The following is a 19944-nucleotide window of genomic DNA, read 5'->3' as shown; positions in this document are numbered from 1 at the left end:
GGTATTAGAAGGCATTATGACAGTAACAGAAGATACTGTCAATTCAGTTCAGTCGCTCAGTCATGTCCAACTCTTTGCGACCCACAGCACGCCAAGCCTCCCTGTCCATCACCAACTCCCAGAGTCCACCCAAACCCATGTCCATCGAGTCGGCGATGCCATCCAACCATCTCATCCTCTGTCGTCCCCTTCTCCTCCTGCCTTCAATCTTTCCCAGCATCAGGGTCTTTTCCAATGAGTCAACTCTTCTCATAAGGTGGCCAAAGTATTCGAGTTTCAGCTTCAACATCAGTCCTTCCAATGAGCACCCAGGACTGATCTCCTTTAGAATAGACTGGTTGGATCTCCTTGCAGTCCAAGGGACTCTCAAGAGTCTTCTCCAACACCACAGTTCAAAAGCATCAATTCTTCGGCGCTCAGCAAAGTCCAACTCTCACATCCATACATGACCACTGGAAAAACCATAGCCTTGACTAGACAGACATTTGTTGGCAAAGTAATGTCTCTGCTTTTTAATATGCTATGTTGGTCATAACTTTTCTTCCAAGGAGCAAGTGTCTTTTGATTTCAAGGCTGCAATCACCATCTGCAGTGATTTTGGAGCCCAGAAAAATAAAGTCAGCCACTGTTTCCCCATCTATTTGCCATGAAGTGATGGGACCAGATGCCATGATCTTAGTTTTCTGAATGTTGAGCTTTAAGACCACTTTTTCGCTCTCCTCTTTCACTTTCATCAAGAGACTCTTTAGTTCTTCACTTTCTGCCATAAGGGTGGTGTCATCTGCATATCTGAGGTTATTGGTATTTCTCCCAGCAGTCTTGATTCCAGCTTGTGCTTCCTCCAGCCCAGCGTATACTGTGGAGGTCTTGATTTGGAGTTGGGTGTTTGGGAAAGCAAACGTGAAGTTGGGAAAACCAGCCCAGATAGAGAAGGGGCATCTACAGCTACCAACAATTAAGATCATTTATTTTAACATAATGATGAACAAGTGATTTGAAGAGAGTCCACTATATGAAGAAGAACTAAGAAATGAAATACAGAGGGCTAATTGACCACTTAGTCAAAGGCTATAAATGATAGGCTGAAGAATTTATTTATCTCCCATGAAAAACAACAGAAGCAACATTCTGGATTCTTGGAATGATTTTCTGAAATATAATCCTTCTGTTTGTGTAGCAAGTCTAGGTTAGTAGTGGTCTGGGATAGTCTAGTCTAAACTGCTGTGTGATCTAAAATACTTTTGTCTGTTTTTTCATTGTGAAAGTAACACAAATGCATTGTCCTTGTACAAAATTAAAACTTTTCAAGTCTCCAGTTTTCACCTCTATCCTCTGAAGCAACTAGTTATTATTTTATGTGTTCTAGGCCCTTTTTATTTACCTACTTTCACACAGTGTGTATAATGATGACATATATGAGTATACTGTACAAATGCTATAGCTTGCTTTTTTAAATTTATATCTTATCAATATATATAGGGCTACCTCATGCTTTTTTATAGTATTTCATAGTATTAAAGTACCAATTGCCTGTCATAGTCATTAAAGAATAAAAATACATAATTTAGTATTAGGTGTAATCTAAAATTGTAGAGTATATCATTATATTCTACAAATTGGTATACAATACTCAAAATGTAACCCTTCAATGCACTATTAACTTTTAAGAAAATGAGATCCCCAAATCTGAACCTTCAGAGAAAGAACCACCACCTCCTTGCAGGAGGCTTAATAGAGGTACAGTAGAGATCACCGCTCTTGCCTGCTCCAAATTTGATGGCTGTCTCTGCAGTTTCTCTCGGTGTGCATTATTGCTTCAGTCTCTTACCTTGGCCCAGGGGTAGGGGGTTAAATTTCAGGGGCTCCCACTTTGCCCTTCCCTCTGTAATGACTCAGAACATGAAGGTTACCATCTTCTTTTTCAGTCTCTTAAAGTAATTAACAGAAGCCAGCCAACTCTGTAATCCTTACAGTTTGTTGCCCCCATGTCACCCCTGCTACATATGCCATTGCTTCACTGCTCCATCTGTACCAGTCCATACCTGTGGTCCTTGTCACCACTTCATCCATGAGTGACCAGTTCCAGACTCCCATCCCGAGTGTCTGGTCTCTAGGGCCAGTCTCCGTGTCAGTGTCTCAGCCCGTGGTCCCTCCAGAAATCCGAGCCTGAGGCATGAGGTAGTGGACAGGTAGTTGGGTTCCAGGTGTGTTGCCAAGGAATACGAAGGCGGCTACTGCAAGTGTCTAATTATGAGACCTTCTAAAGAGCCACATAAAATACACCACACAGTTGTCTTCTCAGGGGACTCACGGGGGAGCTTGTACCCACAAGCTTCTGTGCTCCATTAGTCAGTGGGTGTCCCAAGGGATGTTAATCCCTCACACTTCCAGGTAACCATGTGTAAATGCCTCTCTCCGCCTCTGAGAAGCCCAGGGTGAGAACGTGACACAGCTGGGATCAGGGGCTGTCTGAGGCCAAGCCATTGCTCCAGCAGCTGCTGGAGTGAGATGTGGGCTGAGAACACAGGACTGGCTCAGAGCAGTGCATTTGGTCTTTGGGTTTGGGCCTTAGCTGAGTTTTAGGGAAAAAAATTGGAAATCTCACTCAACATTATGGTATTAATACATAAGCACAGGCCATCTTACATGATGCAAGAAATGTTATCCTGTACACTTGAGATAAAAAGTCATCACTAACAGCAGCAGTATCTGATTCTGTTTGCTGCTTGGGTTATCATTGCAAAGAGAACTGTGGTTTTGATAATACCAAGCTTCTTAGCCTGTCAGCTATTCTGGTTATAGTCTTTCTCATAGTATTAACTGATCTGAATTGATCTTTTCCCAAAATAAACTCTTCGTAAAGCTTATCCACATATAGTTTCATTGCTGACTTCTTTCATACGCATCTCACCCAAATGTGAATGCCTTTTTTGGTGGTGTTTTTAACTCATTACTAGGTATTGTGGAACTCTCATTCCTCAGAAGTCCCACTTTGTTAATATTTCAATCAGTGTTTCCTTTTTTAGTAAGATTTGAAATTCTATTTTTAACTCAAGTATTTTCAGTGAAGTACAGTAGTTTTTGTAATCTTGAACTCGAGTTTTAAAGTTGAACATAGTTTTTTATATTTATAAAAAGTCCCTAAAATATATCTTGTGAACTTTGCAATCCCTTTATATACTTGTACAATTTTAAAATATGTTTAATTTAGCAATATAAAACATGAGCACTATACAAGGGCTTAAAGATAAACATTTTACTGACCTCAATGTAAGATCCTTACAAAGTTGAAGAAAAGCAGGTTGGCAGTTGCATTTCACACTATCCCTTGTAGAGGGCAGCAGAGAGCTTAGATTTTGTTTTCTTCTTTACCTTTAAGAAGGGTTTCCTAGCCTAATTTCCAATTGCTTGTTATTGTTCCAGACAAAAGTAAATAAGAACAAATAGTATCTAGACCCAAAAAAAGTAATGATTATTCTTCAGCTTTAATTTATTTCTAAATTCCAGAATTCTTATTTCACATTAAAAGGAGAAAAAAGGTAAATAGGCTAATAGTCCTTTGTCTATAGAGACGGAAAACATCTTTCTCTTCACAGTATTCAAATTTTAGGAAAGTAAGCATTGAAGGTACCATGCGTTCGAACAGATGAACAGAGGCTATCATTATACTTGGTTTTTGGAAAACAGTAATTTTACCAAAAACTTGATTGATTTTTTTTTTAAACAAAGTTGCATTACTATTTTTAGATAATGTAATTTTGTTTTTATGTTTATAAATTCTAGATTTTATACACAAAGACAAGACACTTAACCATTTTGTGTTCCAGTTATGCCAGTTGTTGAAATTCAAATCTCTGTTAATAGCATCTTTAAACTGTTGATTGAAATAGGATTTTTTTCTAAAACTTAAGCAGCTGGAACTATTTCATTATTATCTTTTTATTTACCTACCTATAATACAAATAATCTTTCTACTGTGGTTTATATGGTTTGCTTCCCTGTAAACTGTTGGCAGTTATTTAGCAAAACTAGCCTGGGACTAAGAGATTGGATTTTAAACTCATCTCTGCCCTAACTCACAGAATGACAACTAGCCATGCCTGAGCACTGAGCTGAAGGTGCTACACAGACTGTCTCATGGGGAAGGGACACTGCAGCAGCAGTTGAGCAGACCAGATTCAAACCTGTCTAGTCACTGACAACCCCTGAAACTTGGGACAGGTTTCTCAAACTTCTGAGGCCTGATTTCCTCCATCTACATACTTCATAAAGTCGGGTGAATAAGATAATATACATAAAGCTTCCAGCACAGAATAAGGACTCACATTTCCCTTTTCTTTTCCCCACTGTCCATTTTCCTCTTGTTTTCTTAGGAGGGTGAGTTAGCAGTCACAAGGGACCTTTTTCAGCCATTGGATTTTAATAGAGCATTGTTAGAGTCAAGAGTCCCTCAGACTCATCACTCAGAGTGCTCACTGAACTGAATCCCAGGGTCACTGTTGCTTTTATAGATTCTCTCTACAGTTGTCTAAATTAGATGTAGACCACAAACTTGGACATCCAAACTGAAGCTAAGATTTTAGGTTTTGTGAGGTGAGATATTTTTTCCACTGGGACTATCACTATACCTCCTTGGCTTTCATGGCTATTTCTACCTTTATCCGTTACATCCTTACTGAAGGAGGGAAGTGAGAGAGAATCGTTTCCCCCGTTACCTTGGCCTTACCTCTGTCAGAACTAAATAGAAAAACAGCCTTGAGAAGGACGTCAGGTGAGAGACCATGGGAACACCCTCGCAGCTTCTTCCCTCACCCCCCCCTCTGCATAAGTCCTTTATTCCCTATGAAACTAAGTAGCCACAAGTAGCCTTCCTTGCAACTATGTTTTAATGAATGAAACTAATTGAACCAGGTTATTGTACCCTATGAGCTCCAAGGGCTTAAGCAGATCAGTGTTCTCACCTGTAAAATGAGGGGACAAGATTCCAGGATCTCTAAGGTGCTTCCACTTTAATGCTGTGTAGCAGAGAACTGTCTACTACAAGCAGCCTCTCTTAAGGCCCCATGCGTCACACATGTTGCCCAGGTGTGACTTGGTAATAAAGATTAGTTGATGAAATGTAGCCAGTCGCCATCACTCTTTCCAAGTCTCAAAGCAGACAGATTATTAACACCATCCTAAATGCAAAGCACATTGGTGTTTATGGAAGGACAGCATTCTTCCTCCCTGCAAGAAGTAACACTGTTCTGCAAATCTTAATAAATTGTTTTTTATAGATTATTTGTCATTATAGTCTATGCCTGCTGTTCTGCTTGATTCACTCTTCAACCTTTGTGATTTCTCTTCTGTCTTTATTCTGCTGAACTAGCACACTTGAGGTCTTCATCAGACCTATAATCAGTAAATCCATGAATCTTTTCTTACCCTTTGTAACCTTTTTGCCATAATTAACACCTTTTCTTCCCTTGACATCTTGTTTTGTTTCCTTCCTTTTGACTGTTCCTTTTGCAAAATTCTTTTTCCCTTGGCATTTCTCCAAAGTTAGATCCTTGGGCCTCTTTTCTTTTTGTCCAGCTTTTCTCCCCCAGGCATCTCATTGACTCCCAGATCTTCAACTCTGATCCCTGTGTCTCTGACTCCCCAATCTAAATCCACTCTCTGACCTCTTCATGAGTCTTTGTCCAACATTTCCAACTACTCACTCAGTAGTTTTATTTTCATGTTTTTCCACCACCTCAGACTCAGAATATCTAAAATGAAACTCAGAATGTACTTTCAAAGCTGATTCTTCTTTATTTGCATTAACAGTTACCCTCCTAACTTTACAGTCATCGGAATCTCTAACTTCTTGCACATGTTGTCTCGCACTTGTCCTTTGCTTTTCCCACTGGCCTACCTTAGGCAAAGTACTTGATACCTGGCTATGACTTTTGCGTTACATTTCCAGCCATCTTTTAAACCATCATAAACACCACCTTACAACACACCTCTTATTATCTCTCTCACCTGCTCAGTAAAACCCTGTGCTCATCTGTCTCTATCCAAAGCCTGTGACCTCATGCTGTGAGTTTGCTCCCTGTGCTCCTTTGGGAAGGCCTTGCACTTTTCCCTTGCTCAGACCTATGGAAAACACAACATGACCTTCCAAGCCCTGAAACAACATCTTACAGCCCCTCCCCCAATGTCTTTCCCACCCTCCTCTCAGCTGGGAAGACCCTGGAAGTGGTCTCTTCTCCTGAATGCCTCACTAGCAGTACAACTTATTTGGGACTTGTAAGAAGCTGTCTTGCATCACTTATCTCATTGTGTGGCCTTGCTTTACACAATGATCTGTTAGCACTTCAGGAGTGGATGTGGAACCTATTGTTTTCTATCACCTGCATCATCTAGAATAATGCCTTTACAGAGATGCCTCCGATTTCTCTGATCCTAGTAAATTGAAGGCAGGAGGAGCAGGGGATGACAGAGGATGAGATGGTTGGATGGCATCACTGACTCAATGGACATGAGTTTGAGCAAGCTCTAGGAGGAATTGGTGATGGACAGGGAAGCCTGGTGTGCTGCATTCCCTGGCGTCACAAAGAGTCAAACACGACTGAGCTACTGAACTGAATAAATCCTAAGAATTGTTTTCACAAATTACCAGCATCCTGTCATTCATAGTGCATGTGTGCTTAGTCGCTCAGTCGTGTCCAACTCTTGTGACCCCAAGGACCCTCTAGGCTCTTCTGTCCATGGGATTCTCCAGGCAAGAATACTGGTGTGGGTTGCCATGCCCTTCTCCAGGGGGTCTTCCCGACCCAGGGATCAAACCCATGTCTTTTGAGTCTCCTGCATTGGCAGGCTCACAGTAGCATATAATTAAGAGACAATTCTACTTTTCAAAATGGAATACAGTACTTACTGTCTAAGAAGAAAACCTGCTCAGTTGTAGGCCTGCCAAACCAACAGAAGTAGGGTTGCTTCATAGAGGCAAGATTATTTAACTCTCAATTACGATTTTCTTAAAGTTGTCAAGTAGTCCATAATTTATTTTTTAGGTAACAGGGTTTTATAGAAAAAGTATCTGTGTCTGCAGCTAAGTACTAGAAAAGGTAACCTGGATAAGCAGTTTGTCTCTGAGAATGCTTTTTAAGTCAGGAAGAGTCTTACTTTAACCCAGTTTCCTTTTCCCTTCTGGCCTCACTATAGAAATTCCAAAACCACTGATAGAGAGCTTTCTCTGGCAGGGAAAGCGGAGAAGCCTAGGTGCGCCCTGCTGTCAGTTAAGGCGGTCACGTGTCCCCGGGGCCCCGCCCACCTAGCCCGCCCCGCCCCCAGAGCCTGGAGGCTGCGAGCCTGGCGGGCGCCCGCAGAAACTGCAGCCGCGCCGAGACTGGCTGATGGCTGCGGAGGCCGGTTGAGCACCCCGCCGGGAGGAGCCAGCAAAGAGGAGCCGGGGGATTCGGGCTGTGGGTGCGGGGGCATTCGGGAAGCATGGTGGCGCACGATGAGGTCGGAGGTCTCCTGCCCATTAAAAGGACTATACGAGTCCTCGACGTGAACAACCAGTCCTTCCGAGAGCAGGAGGTAAGACTGGAGGAGAGCAGCCCAGGGAAGGTTTCTGACGCCACGAAACTTACCCTCTTGAACAGTGTATTAACAGTATGACGCTAAACTGAACTTTTGCTCTTACTGAGCACTAAAGTGGCCTTGATTCACATGCAGGTTTGAAATGTGTTTATGCATAGCGTTACTTAAATGTATATAAACTTTTATACAAAAGAAAAAGATTTTAAATATATATACTTCAGTTTGGTTGAATTGGTCACATTTCTGATGTTTAATTCAGTTTTTTGTTTGGTTAGATTTTGTTTTGGGGGCTTTTTTTTTTTTTTTTGTCTTGCATGCATTTCTGTTACCTAGTCAGTCTTAGGAACTGGGCTGTGGAGTAAGCAGAAAGTAGGAATCCCTTAGTTAAAAGTTAATGCTAGTGAACAAAATGCCAGCGTTCATTTTTAATTTTCTTTCTACATCTGATAAGTTCGTTGTGTGTGGCTTTGTCCTTCAGAAAGAAAAATATGTTAAATTATTTAAGCCAGCGAATCATTATTTAGGTACTTCTGCCGTCCTTGCTTTAATTACCTAAAGTTATTGTACTTTTTTAAGGTCTTTATGAACATTTATCAAATTAAGTGACTTTTATGCCACTTATTTAATTTTAATAGTTAATGCTATGTGCTCGTTCTATATATATAACAGCAATAGATATACTCTATGGTATGTACTTTGTCATTGCTGATGGAATAGAAATATCATTCCTGTATTCAGTTAACTATATGACGCTGCTTTGAGGTGATGGTTTTGTGGCCATGTACCTATATCAAAACTTACGTAATTATACATTTTAAATATGCGCAGTGTATTGTGTGTCTCAGCAAAGCTGTGTGTCTCTCACACACACACACACCTTTGGTAGTTAAAATAGCTGCTATCTTTAAAAGACGTGATTTGGCTTTGGTTTTCTTTTTTCTGTTTGGTTTTGGCTTTTGTGTTTCAGTTTTCGCAAAAGTGGTCATCAGTGTAAATAAAAGCGGAACTAGTCTTGTTTGGTATCAGACACTGACCGTGTTTACGGCATACTTTTATTCCAAAGATTAAAAACACTAGGAATGTCATCAGGCTTTTAGCAGCACAGCCTTAAATAAAGAACTATATTTGACTATTTATTACTAAGAGGAAAGGGGAGAAATCCTATGTGATCATAACTCATTTTTATCTTTTTATAAATAACTTTTTCTTTTCATTCTTCTTAAAGCTTTTGCCAAATAGAGGAGAAAATTACTTATCCAGTAACCCAAATGAGTAGACCCAAACACATGCTTGTTTTTTTGTGTCTTGATTTGGTTGATTCTAGAAAAGACGACCCCCCCCCAAAAAAAGTATATCCTCTATGTGACATCCTGAGGAGAAAAAAAACCTCTTTACAAAAAAACGGGGTTCACCTCAGAACTTTTCCAGATTGTTGCTTTTATGCACAAGGTACATCCCAGTAAAGGACTTTAAATTGTTTTTAAGAATTTTCTGTTTGTAGCTATACAGAAAATATTTTAAGGCATAAAATCTGAGTACAACTGGGTTAGTGAAATAAATAGATTGATTAAATATTAGGTCTCAAGTCAGATTCCCTATAACAATACATGTGATTGCCTGGCCAACCTAGATAGTCTGGTTAAAAGCTAACCTAAATAAACAACATAAATTTATATTAGAGGGTGTTGGGTTTTTTCCCTCTAAGTGAACTTTAGCCCTAGTGAAAGGTTGCCGACCATAGAAAGTTCCTTGAACATGTGAAACTTGTTCATGTTCTTTATTGTTCCCCTGGGTTTTCAGATCAATTTTTTTGAAGGAGGGTATCCAGTTTCACTATCTGTACCCATTCTTTAAGCTTCTTATGTTTACTAAGTGTTGAAGTGTTTACTATGTTTGAAGTGTTGCTAACAACACTTCAAAACAAAAATAACACGACAGTAAAACCAGGAAGAAAGCCTTATTTGGGTACTGGTAAGGCAGGTAGACTCCTACCTTCTGTTCCTTCGCCTGCAGAGGGACAGACATGGGTGGATTCCCAGCACTCCCCACCAGAAACCAGGGTAGGTTAGATGGCTCATCTCAGCCTCTAAAGAAACACTGCTCTTGGTTGTAGCTCACACAGACCAAATTCTAACCCATAAAAGACAGTTTGTTGTCCCTACCTTATAGGTGACCTATAGCACTTTTCCATAACAGTTGTCTCTGATTTTTTTCTTATGTGTTTATCCTGAGATTAGTGAGCCATATTCAGTATTACACTTTGCCTTTCAATCATACTTTTTGAATTAGTTATTCGTTAAAGTTTTCTGTACTTTTGTAATAAGTATATATGCTAAAAGTTTGTGTTGCATCTTACAAGCATTCTTCACATGTGAGTGTTTAGTAAGGCATGAAAATTACTTTCAGATACCACAAGCCAGTGTGGAAAGTACGAAGATGCCCTCTCACCCCAGGCCCTCCTCCGTGTACTCCTGATTCAGCACTACTTTGGTACAGACTTAAGAGTATCTTGCTCTGTGACAGAGCTAGCCGGGCGCTCCTCCCAGACGTTTTAGATTGGATACACTCCTGAGACTGGCATCTCCTTTGTGAAGCAGTGAGATTATGGGTGGGCTTCTCAAGGGCTGGGAACATATGTAACACCATACATATACCCCACCAGCCTCAGAAAGAGAATCCACATTTCAGTTTTAGTTTCAGAAAGATGCTTTAGATATCTTTACATTTAATTACCTAAATTAATTCAGTAGTTTTCATTTTAAATATCACAGTTTTACGTTACCAGGAAATTAGTAGTTGTACTGACTGATCCGAAGATAAGTTTTTATTTTATGTATTAAAATAGATATCAGAAATTCCTTTCCTTCCAGCTAAACTTAACTTTTCCTTTCAAATTCACTGGGAAGAGCATGTTTCCAGAGACTTTTCAATTGAAATTAAATATTTTATGATTTACCAGGAGGTCAGATTGGTTATGCTCTAAACAGGGATGAGGAATTAACCTCTTCTTCCAATCGGTGAAGCAGATCTTTCTGACAACTGCTCTGTTTCTCCTTGGCGCTGGCATATCTTACTTTGTGAGGTAATTCTATCTCCGTTCACACAGAAGCGTCTTTGTCCTGCCTTTACTAAATAGAAAGGAATGCCTTCTGCCTGCCTTCTGCCCGCGCATATGTCCCTTCAGTCTTGCACAGATGGGTCTGGTAAAGGCATTCACACATGTCCTCAACCACACAGTGCATCATTTTAGTACATATCTCGGGAGGTTTCTTTTTCAGTTCATTTAACATTCGCACATTTGTGGCTTTATAGTCACGGTTTTACTTCGGAGTCACTTATTTGGGGTGGGGGTGGGGGCTGGCCTGCTGCACTACCTCTTCAGGACTGACCCAGGGGCCTGGAATGTGTGGTCTGTCTGCAGAGCTTCCTGGCCATGGTCGACTGTGTCCACACCTTCGGAGCCTCGATAGGTCTCTTTGCTTGTTTGGATATGCCATCATTTAAGTTCTTTCCAGAGGATTTTAACCCTTTCTGCCCCTCTACGCTCAAATTATTCTCAAGGGATTATTTTTACTCTTTTTCATGACTTGGGTCATAGCAAAGATTTTTTAGAAAAAAATTCCATCTGTCATTTTTCAGTAGTGAGTTTTGTATAATTTTTCATCATGTACCCTTCTGTATCCTCATTAAAATTTTGTCAAGTATGCCACAATTGCCAAAGGCACCAAAACTTACAAACAAATAATTATGCACATTATAAAGGGTAGGACTGTTTTATGATCTAACCTTCATTACCTAGGCAGCTGTGTGAGTCACCTGGTGGAGTGCCTCCTCTCTCCTAGCTATAAAGTTAAAGAAATGCAGTTTGTAAGGTTTTGGAATCTTTGGTAAATGATGTGTTTGCTATATTATTATTGTTTTAAAAGCAATATATGTAAAATAATTATATTTTCTCAATCTGTGTATATTTTTCCTTGATAGTCAAATGTATGAGAGGATCTAATTATTTATAAATACCAGCGTTTGCATAGTAAGTGCAAATATTCCTGAGAAAGGATGTCAGTAATAGCTAAAACTCAGTATGTTCCAAGAACTAGTCTGAACCCTTTAAACATCTATTTAATCTTCATATCACCTTTATAAGAGAAGTTCTCATGTTAACCCCATTTTACAGATGAGAACATTGGGAACCAGGACGTTTCCTGTCAAGTGTCAGAACCAGGATTTGGGCCCAGTTGGTCTGAGTCCAGAGGCTCAGCCTCCTCTTAACCACTGTTCTACCTGTGCTTGAACACCTCCCACCACAGGGACCTGGCTGCCTTGGAGCTGACTCATCCCAATGTCAGATGCCTTCATTTAAAGGCTGTTCTTTAAGTGAAGTATTTTAGAGTGAAATGATAGAAGGTCTGGCATTTGCTGTAAAATATTTCAGTATGGGCACAGATGAAACCAGTTGTTAGACCAAGATCCATTATGCAATTCTCCCCTTTTGTGAATGTTTGATTTTTCATAGTAAGAAGGTGTTTTTTTAAAGTTACTCTCTATATTAAGCTAAAAGTTTCTGTGGGATTTTAGAATCTAATTCTTTTGTTTCAATTTTGGATTTTTTTGTTGTTGTTGTTTAATGATATAGTATGTTATGTTCTCAGTGATGTTCAGATATTTGACCTTTCTTGCACCATTTATTTTTTAATTTTCTGTTCCTCTTAGTGTTCTTCATATTTTAACAATGAGAAACAACATTCACTTTCAGAGTTCCATGTTTCTTGTATATACTGTACAAATATCTGACTTTTGAGAGATCTTAACGTTTTGTCCAAACTTGCTTGAAATCATTATACCTAAACACATGTTTAGTATAACTTGTTTTTGTTTTCACAGGAGCCAAGCAATAAAAGAGTGCGACCTCTAGCTCGGGTCACATCCTTGGCAAATCTAATCTCTCCTGTAAGAAATGGAGCTGTCAGGCGGTTTGGTCAAACATTACAGGTAGGAGCAAGTAATGCGGTGAGGTGACTTTTTATAGAAGCCTAAAATTTGCATTTTCTTTGAGCTGTGCAGACAGGTTTGTACTGTTATACTTAAATATAATTTTCCTCTTTTGGAATAAGCTGTTAAGTAATGTTGTTGTCAAAACAGTATTTATATAATCTCATTATATTAGTTTACATCTTAGAGCAAAGCAAGAACTTGGATAGTTTTTATTCCCAGAAAGTAATTTTGACTCACAAATACTTTATAATACTGTCAGACTGAAGCTGACATAAATGACTTTTATGCATAAAGAAATTGTCAGAACCTTTTTTTTTTTTTTTGAGGAAAAAATAAATAGTTTCTGTATCCTCCAAAGCTTTTTCTTTTTCACTTTTTTCTTTTCTTTTAAGTCATTTACCCTTCGTGGTGACAGCAGATCCCCAGCTTCAGCCCAAAAGTTTTCTAGCAGGTCGACAGTCCCAGTGCCTGCCAAGAGGAGAAGCAGCGCCCTGTGGTCGGAGACGTTAGACGGCAGCATGAAGCAGTCTCTAACCTCCAGGGAAATCAGACGTCAAGAGGTGTGCGCCCCACAGCAAAACTGTGTGCACTAGCATAAACTGAAACATAGATTCTGATTCTTAAACATGTGCTTTGCCGGAAGAATAGCAAACTAACACCTCCGGCAAGATAGACTTGTATTTTTGCATTTGAGTGGCCGTTTTCAGCACTTGCAGAGGGTGGTGGTCATTTGGTTTAACACCCTGATGGGGTAGAATATGAAACGTATGGCATCCTCTTATTAGAATTTCCATTCTGAATTATAGTGTTCAGACTGAGTCACTTTGAAAAGCGCTGTTCAAGCATCAATTAAATAATGGTAACTATCCATTGTATGTGATTTTCCTTTCTGAAAGGAAGGAGTGACCTGTGATGTTTGCTGGATTTTTTTTTAGGCAATCTATGAAATGTCCCGAGGGGAACAGGACTTAATTGAGGACCTCAAACTTGCAAGAAAGGTCAGTAAAGAACTTTCTCTCCTGTGCCATAGGTTTTAAAAATTACATTCCACAAATTCTAAAGGGTGTTACCTTTAGAAGTTGAAAAGTAGAGAATATCTACTGGTGAATACTAATTTTAGATGAGGTTTATTAGAGGCATTTCTTCAAATATGAATATCAGGAAGAGTTTTTCAAGATTAACATGTACTTTAATTTCTATTAGGTATGAAATAATGTCCACGCTGGTTTTTACATAGTCAGGCTTAATTCACATGCCGACCTCTCTTCATGTTTTATTTGTTTGATCTGTGTGTGACGCACTTCTCCCCTCTAACAGGCCTACCACGACCCCATGTTAAAGCTGTCTATTATGTCAGAAGAGGAGCTCACACATATATTTGGTGATTTGGATGCTTACATACCTCTGCATGAAGGTAAGGTGTGCTCCCTAATTTTCGTAAGATTCTAAACAGCAACAACAATTTTAAATCTAAACTTCTAATTTAATTCAGCATATTTTTGAAATTTTTATTGACATAGAGTTGATTTACAAAATTAGTTTTAGGTGTACAACATAGTGATTAATATTTTTAAGTATTATACTCCATTTAAAGTTACGGCTACATTCCCTGTGCTGTGTAGTATGTCTTTGTAGCTTACTTATATCATACACAGTAGTTTGCACCCCTTAATCCCCTACCACTGTCTTGCTCCTCCCTGAATTGTTTTTAAGTAAACTTGTTCTTGGAATTTCTGCTTTCTTACACTTCAGATTTGTTGGCAAGAATAGGAGAAGCCACCAAGCCTGGCGGGACAGTGGAGCACGTTGGCCACATTCTCGTGAACTGGGTATGTAGCATGTTTATGCAGACAGGGCAGGCTTGTCACTTGTGATCAGGATCACACTGATTTGATCCAGTTAGTGGATTCTAAAATCAGATAAATGGGACTCTAAAACTGAACTAATGTACATAGAAGTTACAGTCACTGTTTAAGAAAGACATATCATGAATGACACTGTTTCATTTGTTTCAAGAATATGTTCCTCCTTAAACAGAATTCCCACGTTACATGCTGTTAATTACCTGTCTTAGTCTCTCAGTTAACATCTGAGTGCCTGCCGATGCCAGGCCCTGTTTTCAGAGAGACGGCTGGGGTTTGGTGATGAAAGACAGCCTTTGCATGTACAGTCAAGTGAGAGAACAGTCACCCATTATCACCTGCAGGAGAATCTTCACAGCTTGTTAAAACTTTCATGAATAGCTCTAAGTTTCATGTCGTATGCTTGCAATCTCACTAATGGACTATACTTTGATTTCTCTTACTGCTGTTTAGTTGCCGGGCTTGAATGCCTACAAAGGCTACTGCAGTAACCAGCTGGCAGCCAAGGCTCTTCTGGATCAGAAGAAACAGGACCCAAGAGTCCAGGACTTTCTCCAACGGTGCCTGGAGTCTCCCTTCAGCCGAAAACTGGATCTCTGGAGCTTCCTGGATATTCCTCGAAGCCGCCTTGTCAAATACCCTTTACTGTTGAAAGAGATTCTTAGACATACTCCCAAAGACCACCCAGATGTTCAGCTCCTGCAGGAGGCTGTAAGTAGCCCAAGAAGTGGTTCCTGTGCTTTGCCAGTTTGCATGTTAGCTTGCCTAAGAAATATACACAGTGATCCCCTCACAGCTTCTGCATGCTGAATGAGTACATGAACTTTCAGTTCTCGTGGGTTAGCTCACTGTGCACTAGTATAAAGGTGTAACATGTGTTTTATTTATGTTTTAGTCGGGAGACTGGGTTCTAATCTGACCTCTTCCATTAGCTAGCTGTGTGACTTAACGCAAATCACCAGTGTGGCTGACAGCATAAAATGAAGGGATTGACTGAATTATCTGATTTCTGGGGTCCCTTCAAGCTGTAAAATTTTGTCATTTTAATGCAACATTTTAGTCCTGTAGGAAAATAAGGATAAATTAATATGCTGAAAATGCACCATTGATTTCTTTATATATATATAATTTTTTAGATACTGATAATACAAGGAGTTCTCTCTGATATCAACGTGAAGAAAGGTGAATCAGAATGCCAATATTACATTGACAAGCTGGAGTATCTGGATGAAAAGCAGAAGGACCCTAGAATTGAAGCAAGCAAAGTGTTGCTCTGCCATGGGGAACTGAAAAATAAAAACGGACACGTAAGTGCATCTAACACTAATATGAAGTGAGCAGTTCCTGCCCTCTTCCCATTGTTTAGTTTTTTCCACTTGAATTATGAAGCAGGTTTATAAAATAAACTCATCACATACTGAAAGTAACTGGATTTTATGTTATCAACTTTGATAAAGTAAATAGTTTGTTTCTGTAAGTGACTTAAATGTCTTGGTGAAGAATCAGTAATAATTTATTTTTTAGTTTTGACGCATAAGTCAACTTGTTTGGCTAGGGGTTCCTTTCTAAATAACTTACTAGTTTTATGATGTTTAATAAAAAAGTACATTCTTCAGGATAATCTTTTGAAGAGTTTATAGTATTGGAAGTTTTTAGCACTATGAAACAAACTTTTATAGCAGACAGAATGATAGCAGACTTCTTTTCTCAATCTTAGTTACAAAGGTACCTGCTGGAACTAAGTATACACATGGAATGGTTTTTTTATTTCATCATGTGCTTTTCAGAAGCCCAATTTGTAAGTTGAGGTTATTTTTGGAAAAAGTTAATCTTCCATCTCTGATTTCTCTTACAAGGCCTCATTGTTCTGTAAAAGCTTAGGTTTGTCTCTGTTTAGAGAAAACAGAACCATTAACATTTTTCCCAGCTTACATTTTTAAGTTCTCACCCTGTTAGAAGACTGTAGTGTACAGTCCTGGCATTTCTAGTCACGCCGCCACCGACAGGTCTTTGTGGTACGTGGCGTTTGCTCAGCTGCTGCTGATCTAATGTTACACATGGACAGAAAAGTTGTGTATAGTCTACAGTGAGAAAAACTCTCCAAGGAGAACGTGCATTGCTTTTAAAGCACCATCTTTATGAAGTCATTTGTAAGGGGATCTTAGTAAATCAATTTGATAAAATTAAGATCCAGTCACGTTTTTTTAACAATGGATTTCACTCAAAGTCACAAAGTTCTACATTTAAGAAGTATTTGTTTCTTGCTTCTCCAGAAGCTGTACATTTTCCTATTTCAAGACATCTTGGTGTTGACTCGGCCTGTTACTCGAAATGAGCGTCACTCCTACCAGGTTTACCGGCAGCCCATCCCCGTCCAAGAGCTGGTCTTGGAAGACCTGCAGGATGGAGACGTGAGGATGGGAGGGTCCTTCCGAGGGGCTTTTGGCAACTCAGATAAAGGTACCAGTCACACTTTAAAATGGTTTCAAAGATCATAAACTCAGAACCTAAATGATTTCAGCTTTAATAGTTAAGAATCTGTCCCCAGACAAAACACTAAACATGAAATGGGTTCTGTCGTCCCGACCTGGTCCACTTGCTGAGTTGTCAGGTGCTGTGGCGCTCTGACTCCAGCATGTGTACGTGATACACATGGGCACTGCCTCATACATGCATAATACGTAGGGCACTGCCTACTAGATAGATGTGCCTGCTGTGGCGAGACAAGCACCCATACTCAAGTAGTCTGACCACATCATCTAGGATAAGCTTTCTAAGTCTGATTTCCTTTTGTCAATGTTTATTTTTCTAGCTAAAAACATCTTCCGAGTTCGCTTCCAGGACCCTTCTCCGGGCCAGTCCCACACTCTCCAAGCCAATGACGTGTTCCACAAGCAGCAGTGGTTCAGCTGCATCCGCACCGCCATCGACCCTTTCCGACAGGCCACCGGCCCCTCGGAGTTCCACGAGCAGTGCGGGGAGAACCCCACCACCACCAGCAGTGCTAGGGCCCAGAGACAGGCGTCCACGGCCTCTAGCATGACTCAGGGCGAAGCTGATGGAGACGCTGCCGAGTGTGGCGCCCCGGTGCACACAGCAGACAACGCTACGGGCGTGAAAGCACCCCGAGCCCAGACCAGCCTCCGCAAAGCCAGGGACAAAGCCCAGGTCGGTGGCAAGCGGAAGGAGACCCTGGTATAAAGGAAGCTCTGGCTAGCAACTGGGAGAGACTTTATTTATGACCTTGTACAGTTTTTCTTTCTGTCCTATGAGCACGGCAGCGTTACTTAGTACTGTCTCATGTCTTCTGTGTGTGTGGTTGGTTCTGGTTGTTGTTCTTTTATTTTTTTTAATGGCAGCTAAAGATATATATACAGATTACTGTTAAACTGCAGTTTTTTGTTTTTGTTTTGTTTTGTTTTTCCTTCTCAGATCATTTAGAACGTGCAAACCTGGTATTTTTAATCAAATGAAATACTTAATGGGTATTCTCATTCTGCATTCATCATGACTTTTTAATACCAATTGTGATACTTACAGTATTTGCCAAAACTTAAACTTCTGCAAATACCAGGATTTTACCAGTGTTTCTTTGATGAACTTTGCATGCAGAATTTGAAATTGTAACATTGGCATCTAAGATCTACTTGGAATGTCTGTAATATTTCAAAATTTACATTGAAACATAAGTTCCTTGGAAAACAAACAAAACTTAATAGGTTTTCCATTTTGCCAACTGGAATGCTTTTTATTAGTTTGTTTTTCACTGCACATTCCTCATTTTTCATTGATTTAACCTGCCGATTATTTAATTTTTTTTTATTGTAAAGTAGTTTTTAGTATTTCCTTTTATTTTTTTACTTTGATCCCTTTTCAAATTGGCATGTCTTTAAAGTATTTTTCTCCCTTGATTAAAAATGTGTGTGTGTGTGTGTTTTTAAATCATATTAACTTTACCAAGTGAAATCAAGCCATACTGTTTTTGAGCCAATTAAGAAAATTGCGATTTTTAAAATGTAGTGTTTCAGGGTGGTGGACACACATGAAATGACTCAGTGTGTTCTGAACTACTGAAAGGAAACCATCTTAAGGATTTCATGGAAAGTTAATATTCTCTGAAAAGCAAGAGGGAAGGCAATTGACTGGTAATAGGTATTTTTTAAAAAAAACAGATGGAAAAAGAGTGTAGTTTTGTCTTAAAGTAAAAATGTCTGATTGTGCCAGACATTTCTGAGAAGAGATAGTAAAAGCTGAAGTCGAGAGTATGTAGTAAGTTGTAGAAGGCTTGGGGGATGTGAACTGTGTTTGCCTTGATTTACAGTACTTGCAAATAAGGGGTTTGAAAAGAAAAGGAAATGTGTTGAAAATTTGACCATATCAGATGCATTCTGGCAGATTTATTCGTTAAGAGGGGAAAAGAGATTGGTGAGTGTTTTACTCTGAAATGTTTCTGTTCAATTGCAATCATTGTCTTGGATGGGGGAGGACTGAAAACCCATGTCGTAGAAGATTTGTCATGGTGACCGTTCCAGTAAACGTGGACTGTTATGTGAACTGTATCTGGCCAGTGGAAATGAAAACTGAAAAAGACTGTAAATAATTAATTCCAAATGATTTCTCTGTATAAATGAATTATACAATTAAAAAAAGTCACACCCATAATCACCCTAAAGGTTTCCTGACTGGTGGATGTTTGCTGGACCTCTGCCAGAATATGCTGCTACAGCCAAGGAGGTGATGACAAGCCTCACAGAGGTTTTAGAAGGTCACAAATATGCCTTCAAAATGCATCAAAAAGTAAGAGAAAGATTAGATTAGGTCAAGTTTTTTGAATCTTATTAAACCAATTAGAACACACTCTAATCAGAAACAGCAGTTGAGTTGAAGACAGCTGAACACCTGGCCACTTTCTGGATATAGTAGTCAAGCTAGTAACAAAGGACTTTCATTAATTAATTTCAGATTTTAATTTAGGTAACTCAGGTTTCTAGCTCTGCAAATTCAAACCCAATAGTGTAGATTACACCAGTGGTTGTGATCGGAAATCAGCAAGATTTCTAATCATTCCTAGAGATGTTGTAAGGTACAGTTTCTTCCAGAGTTACCTTGATAAGCTTCCTAAGTTATTGAAACAATAATAGTTCAGATGTTCTCAATCAAAAGATGTTTTATTGGAAACTGTATAGCTTTCTTGGGATCGCTCTAGGGAAGAAATAAGACCCAGAAACTGAGTAACTGTGTAGAATGAACACCCTTCAGAAATTACATCTGTATTTGAAAATCTCTGATTATTTATTCCAGTAGTTCTCAAGCCTGTTTGGGCATCAGAGTCATGAGGGGTACTCTGAAAAAAATAAAGGTAACTGGGCCTCACCTCCAGCTCCCCTCCCCCAGTTTCCACACCTGTTTTACTGAATCAGTGTGTGTGGGGTGGGGAGGTGGGGTACAGGGGTCATAATTTATATTTGTCAATACTCCCCCCGCCCCCCCCTAATTCTGATACAGAGAATTCCATGAG

At 39.6% G+C, this 19944-nt stretch overlaps 1 protein-coding gene across 5 annotated transcripts in view; it reads left to right on the top strand.

Moving 5' to 3' along the window:
- NET1 (neuroepithelial cell transforming 1) overlaps positions 1-19088 on the top strand; it is a 34757-nt gene extending 15669 nt beyond the window's left edge. For 2 of the 5 annotated variants that reach the window (XM_061126534.1, XM_061126535.1), the window contains exons 4-12: positions 12454-12561; positions 12957-13124; positions 13500-13562; positions 13882-13978; positions 14317-14393; positions 14880-15137; positions 15563-15733; positions 16700-16886; positions 17239-19088. In XM_061126534.1, the coding sequence (XP_060982517.1) occupies positions 12454-12561; positions 12957-13124; positions 13500-13562; positions 13882-13978; positions 14317-14393; positions 14880-15137; positions 15563-15733; positions 16700-16886; positions 17239-17627 (1518 nt within the window). In that variant the 3' untranslated portion in view covers positions 17628-19088. Of the gene's footprint in view, positions 1-7347; positions 7570-12453; positions 12562-12956; positions 13125-13499; positions 13563-13881; positions 13979-14316; positions 14394-14879; positions 15138-15562; positions 15734-16699; positions 16887-17238 lie in introns of those variants that run through there. The other 3 variants (XM_061126536.1, XM_061126538.1, XM_061126537.1) reach the window with 3 other exon arrangements.
- The last annotated feature ends 856 nt before the right edge of the window (positions 19089-19944 follow it).

Source organism: Dama dama, chromosome 23, assembly GCF_033118175.1.
Source record: "Dama dama isolate Ldn47 chromosome 23, ASM3311817v1, whole genome shotgun sequence".
NCBI lineage: Eukaryota > Metazoa > Chordata > Mammalia > Artiodactyla > Cervidae > Dama > Dama dama.
Note: the sequence above shows the minus strand (reverse complement) of the source record. Positions and strands in the feature narration are given on the sequence as shown.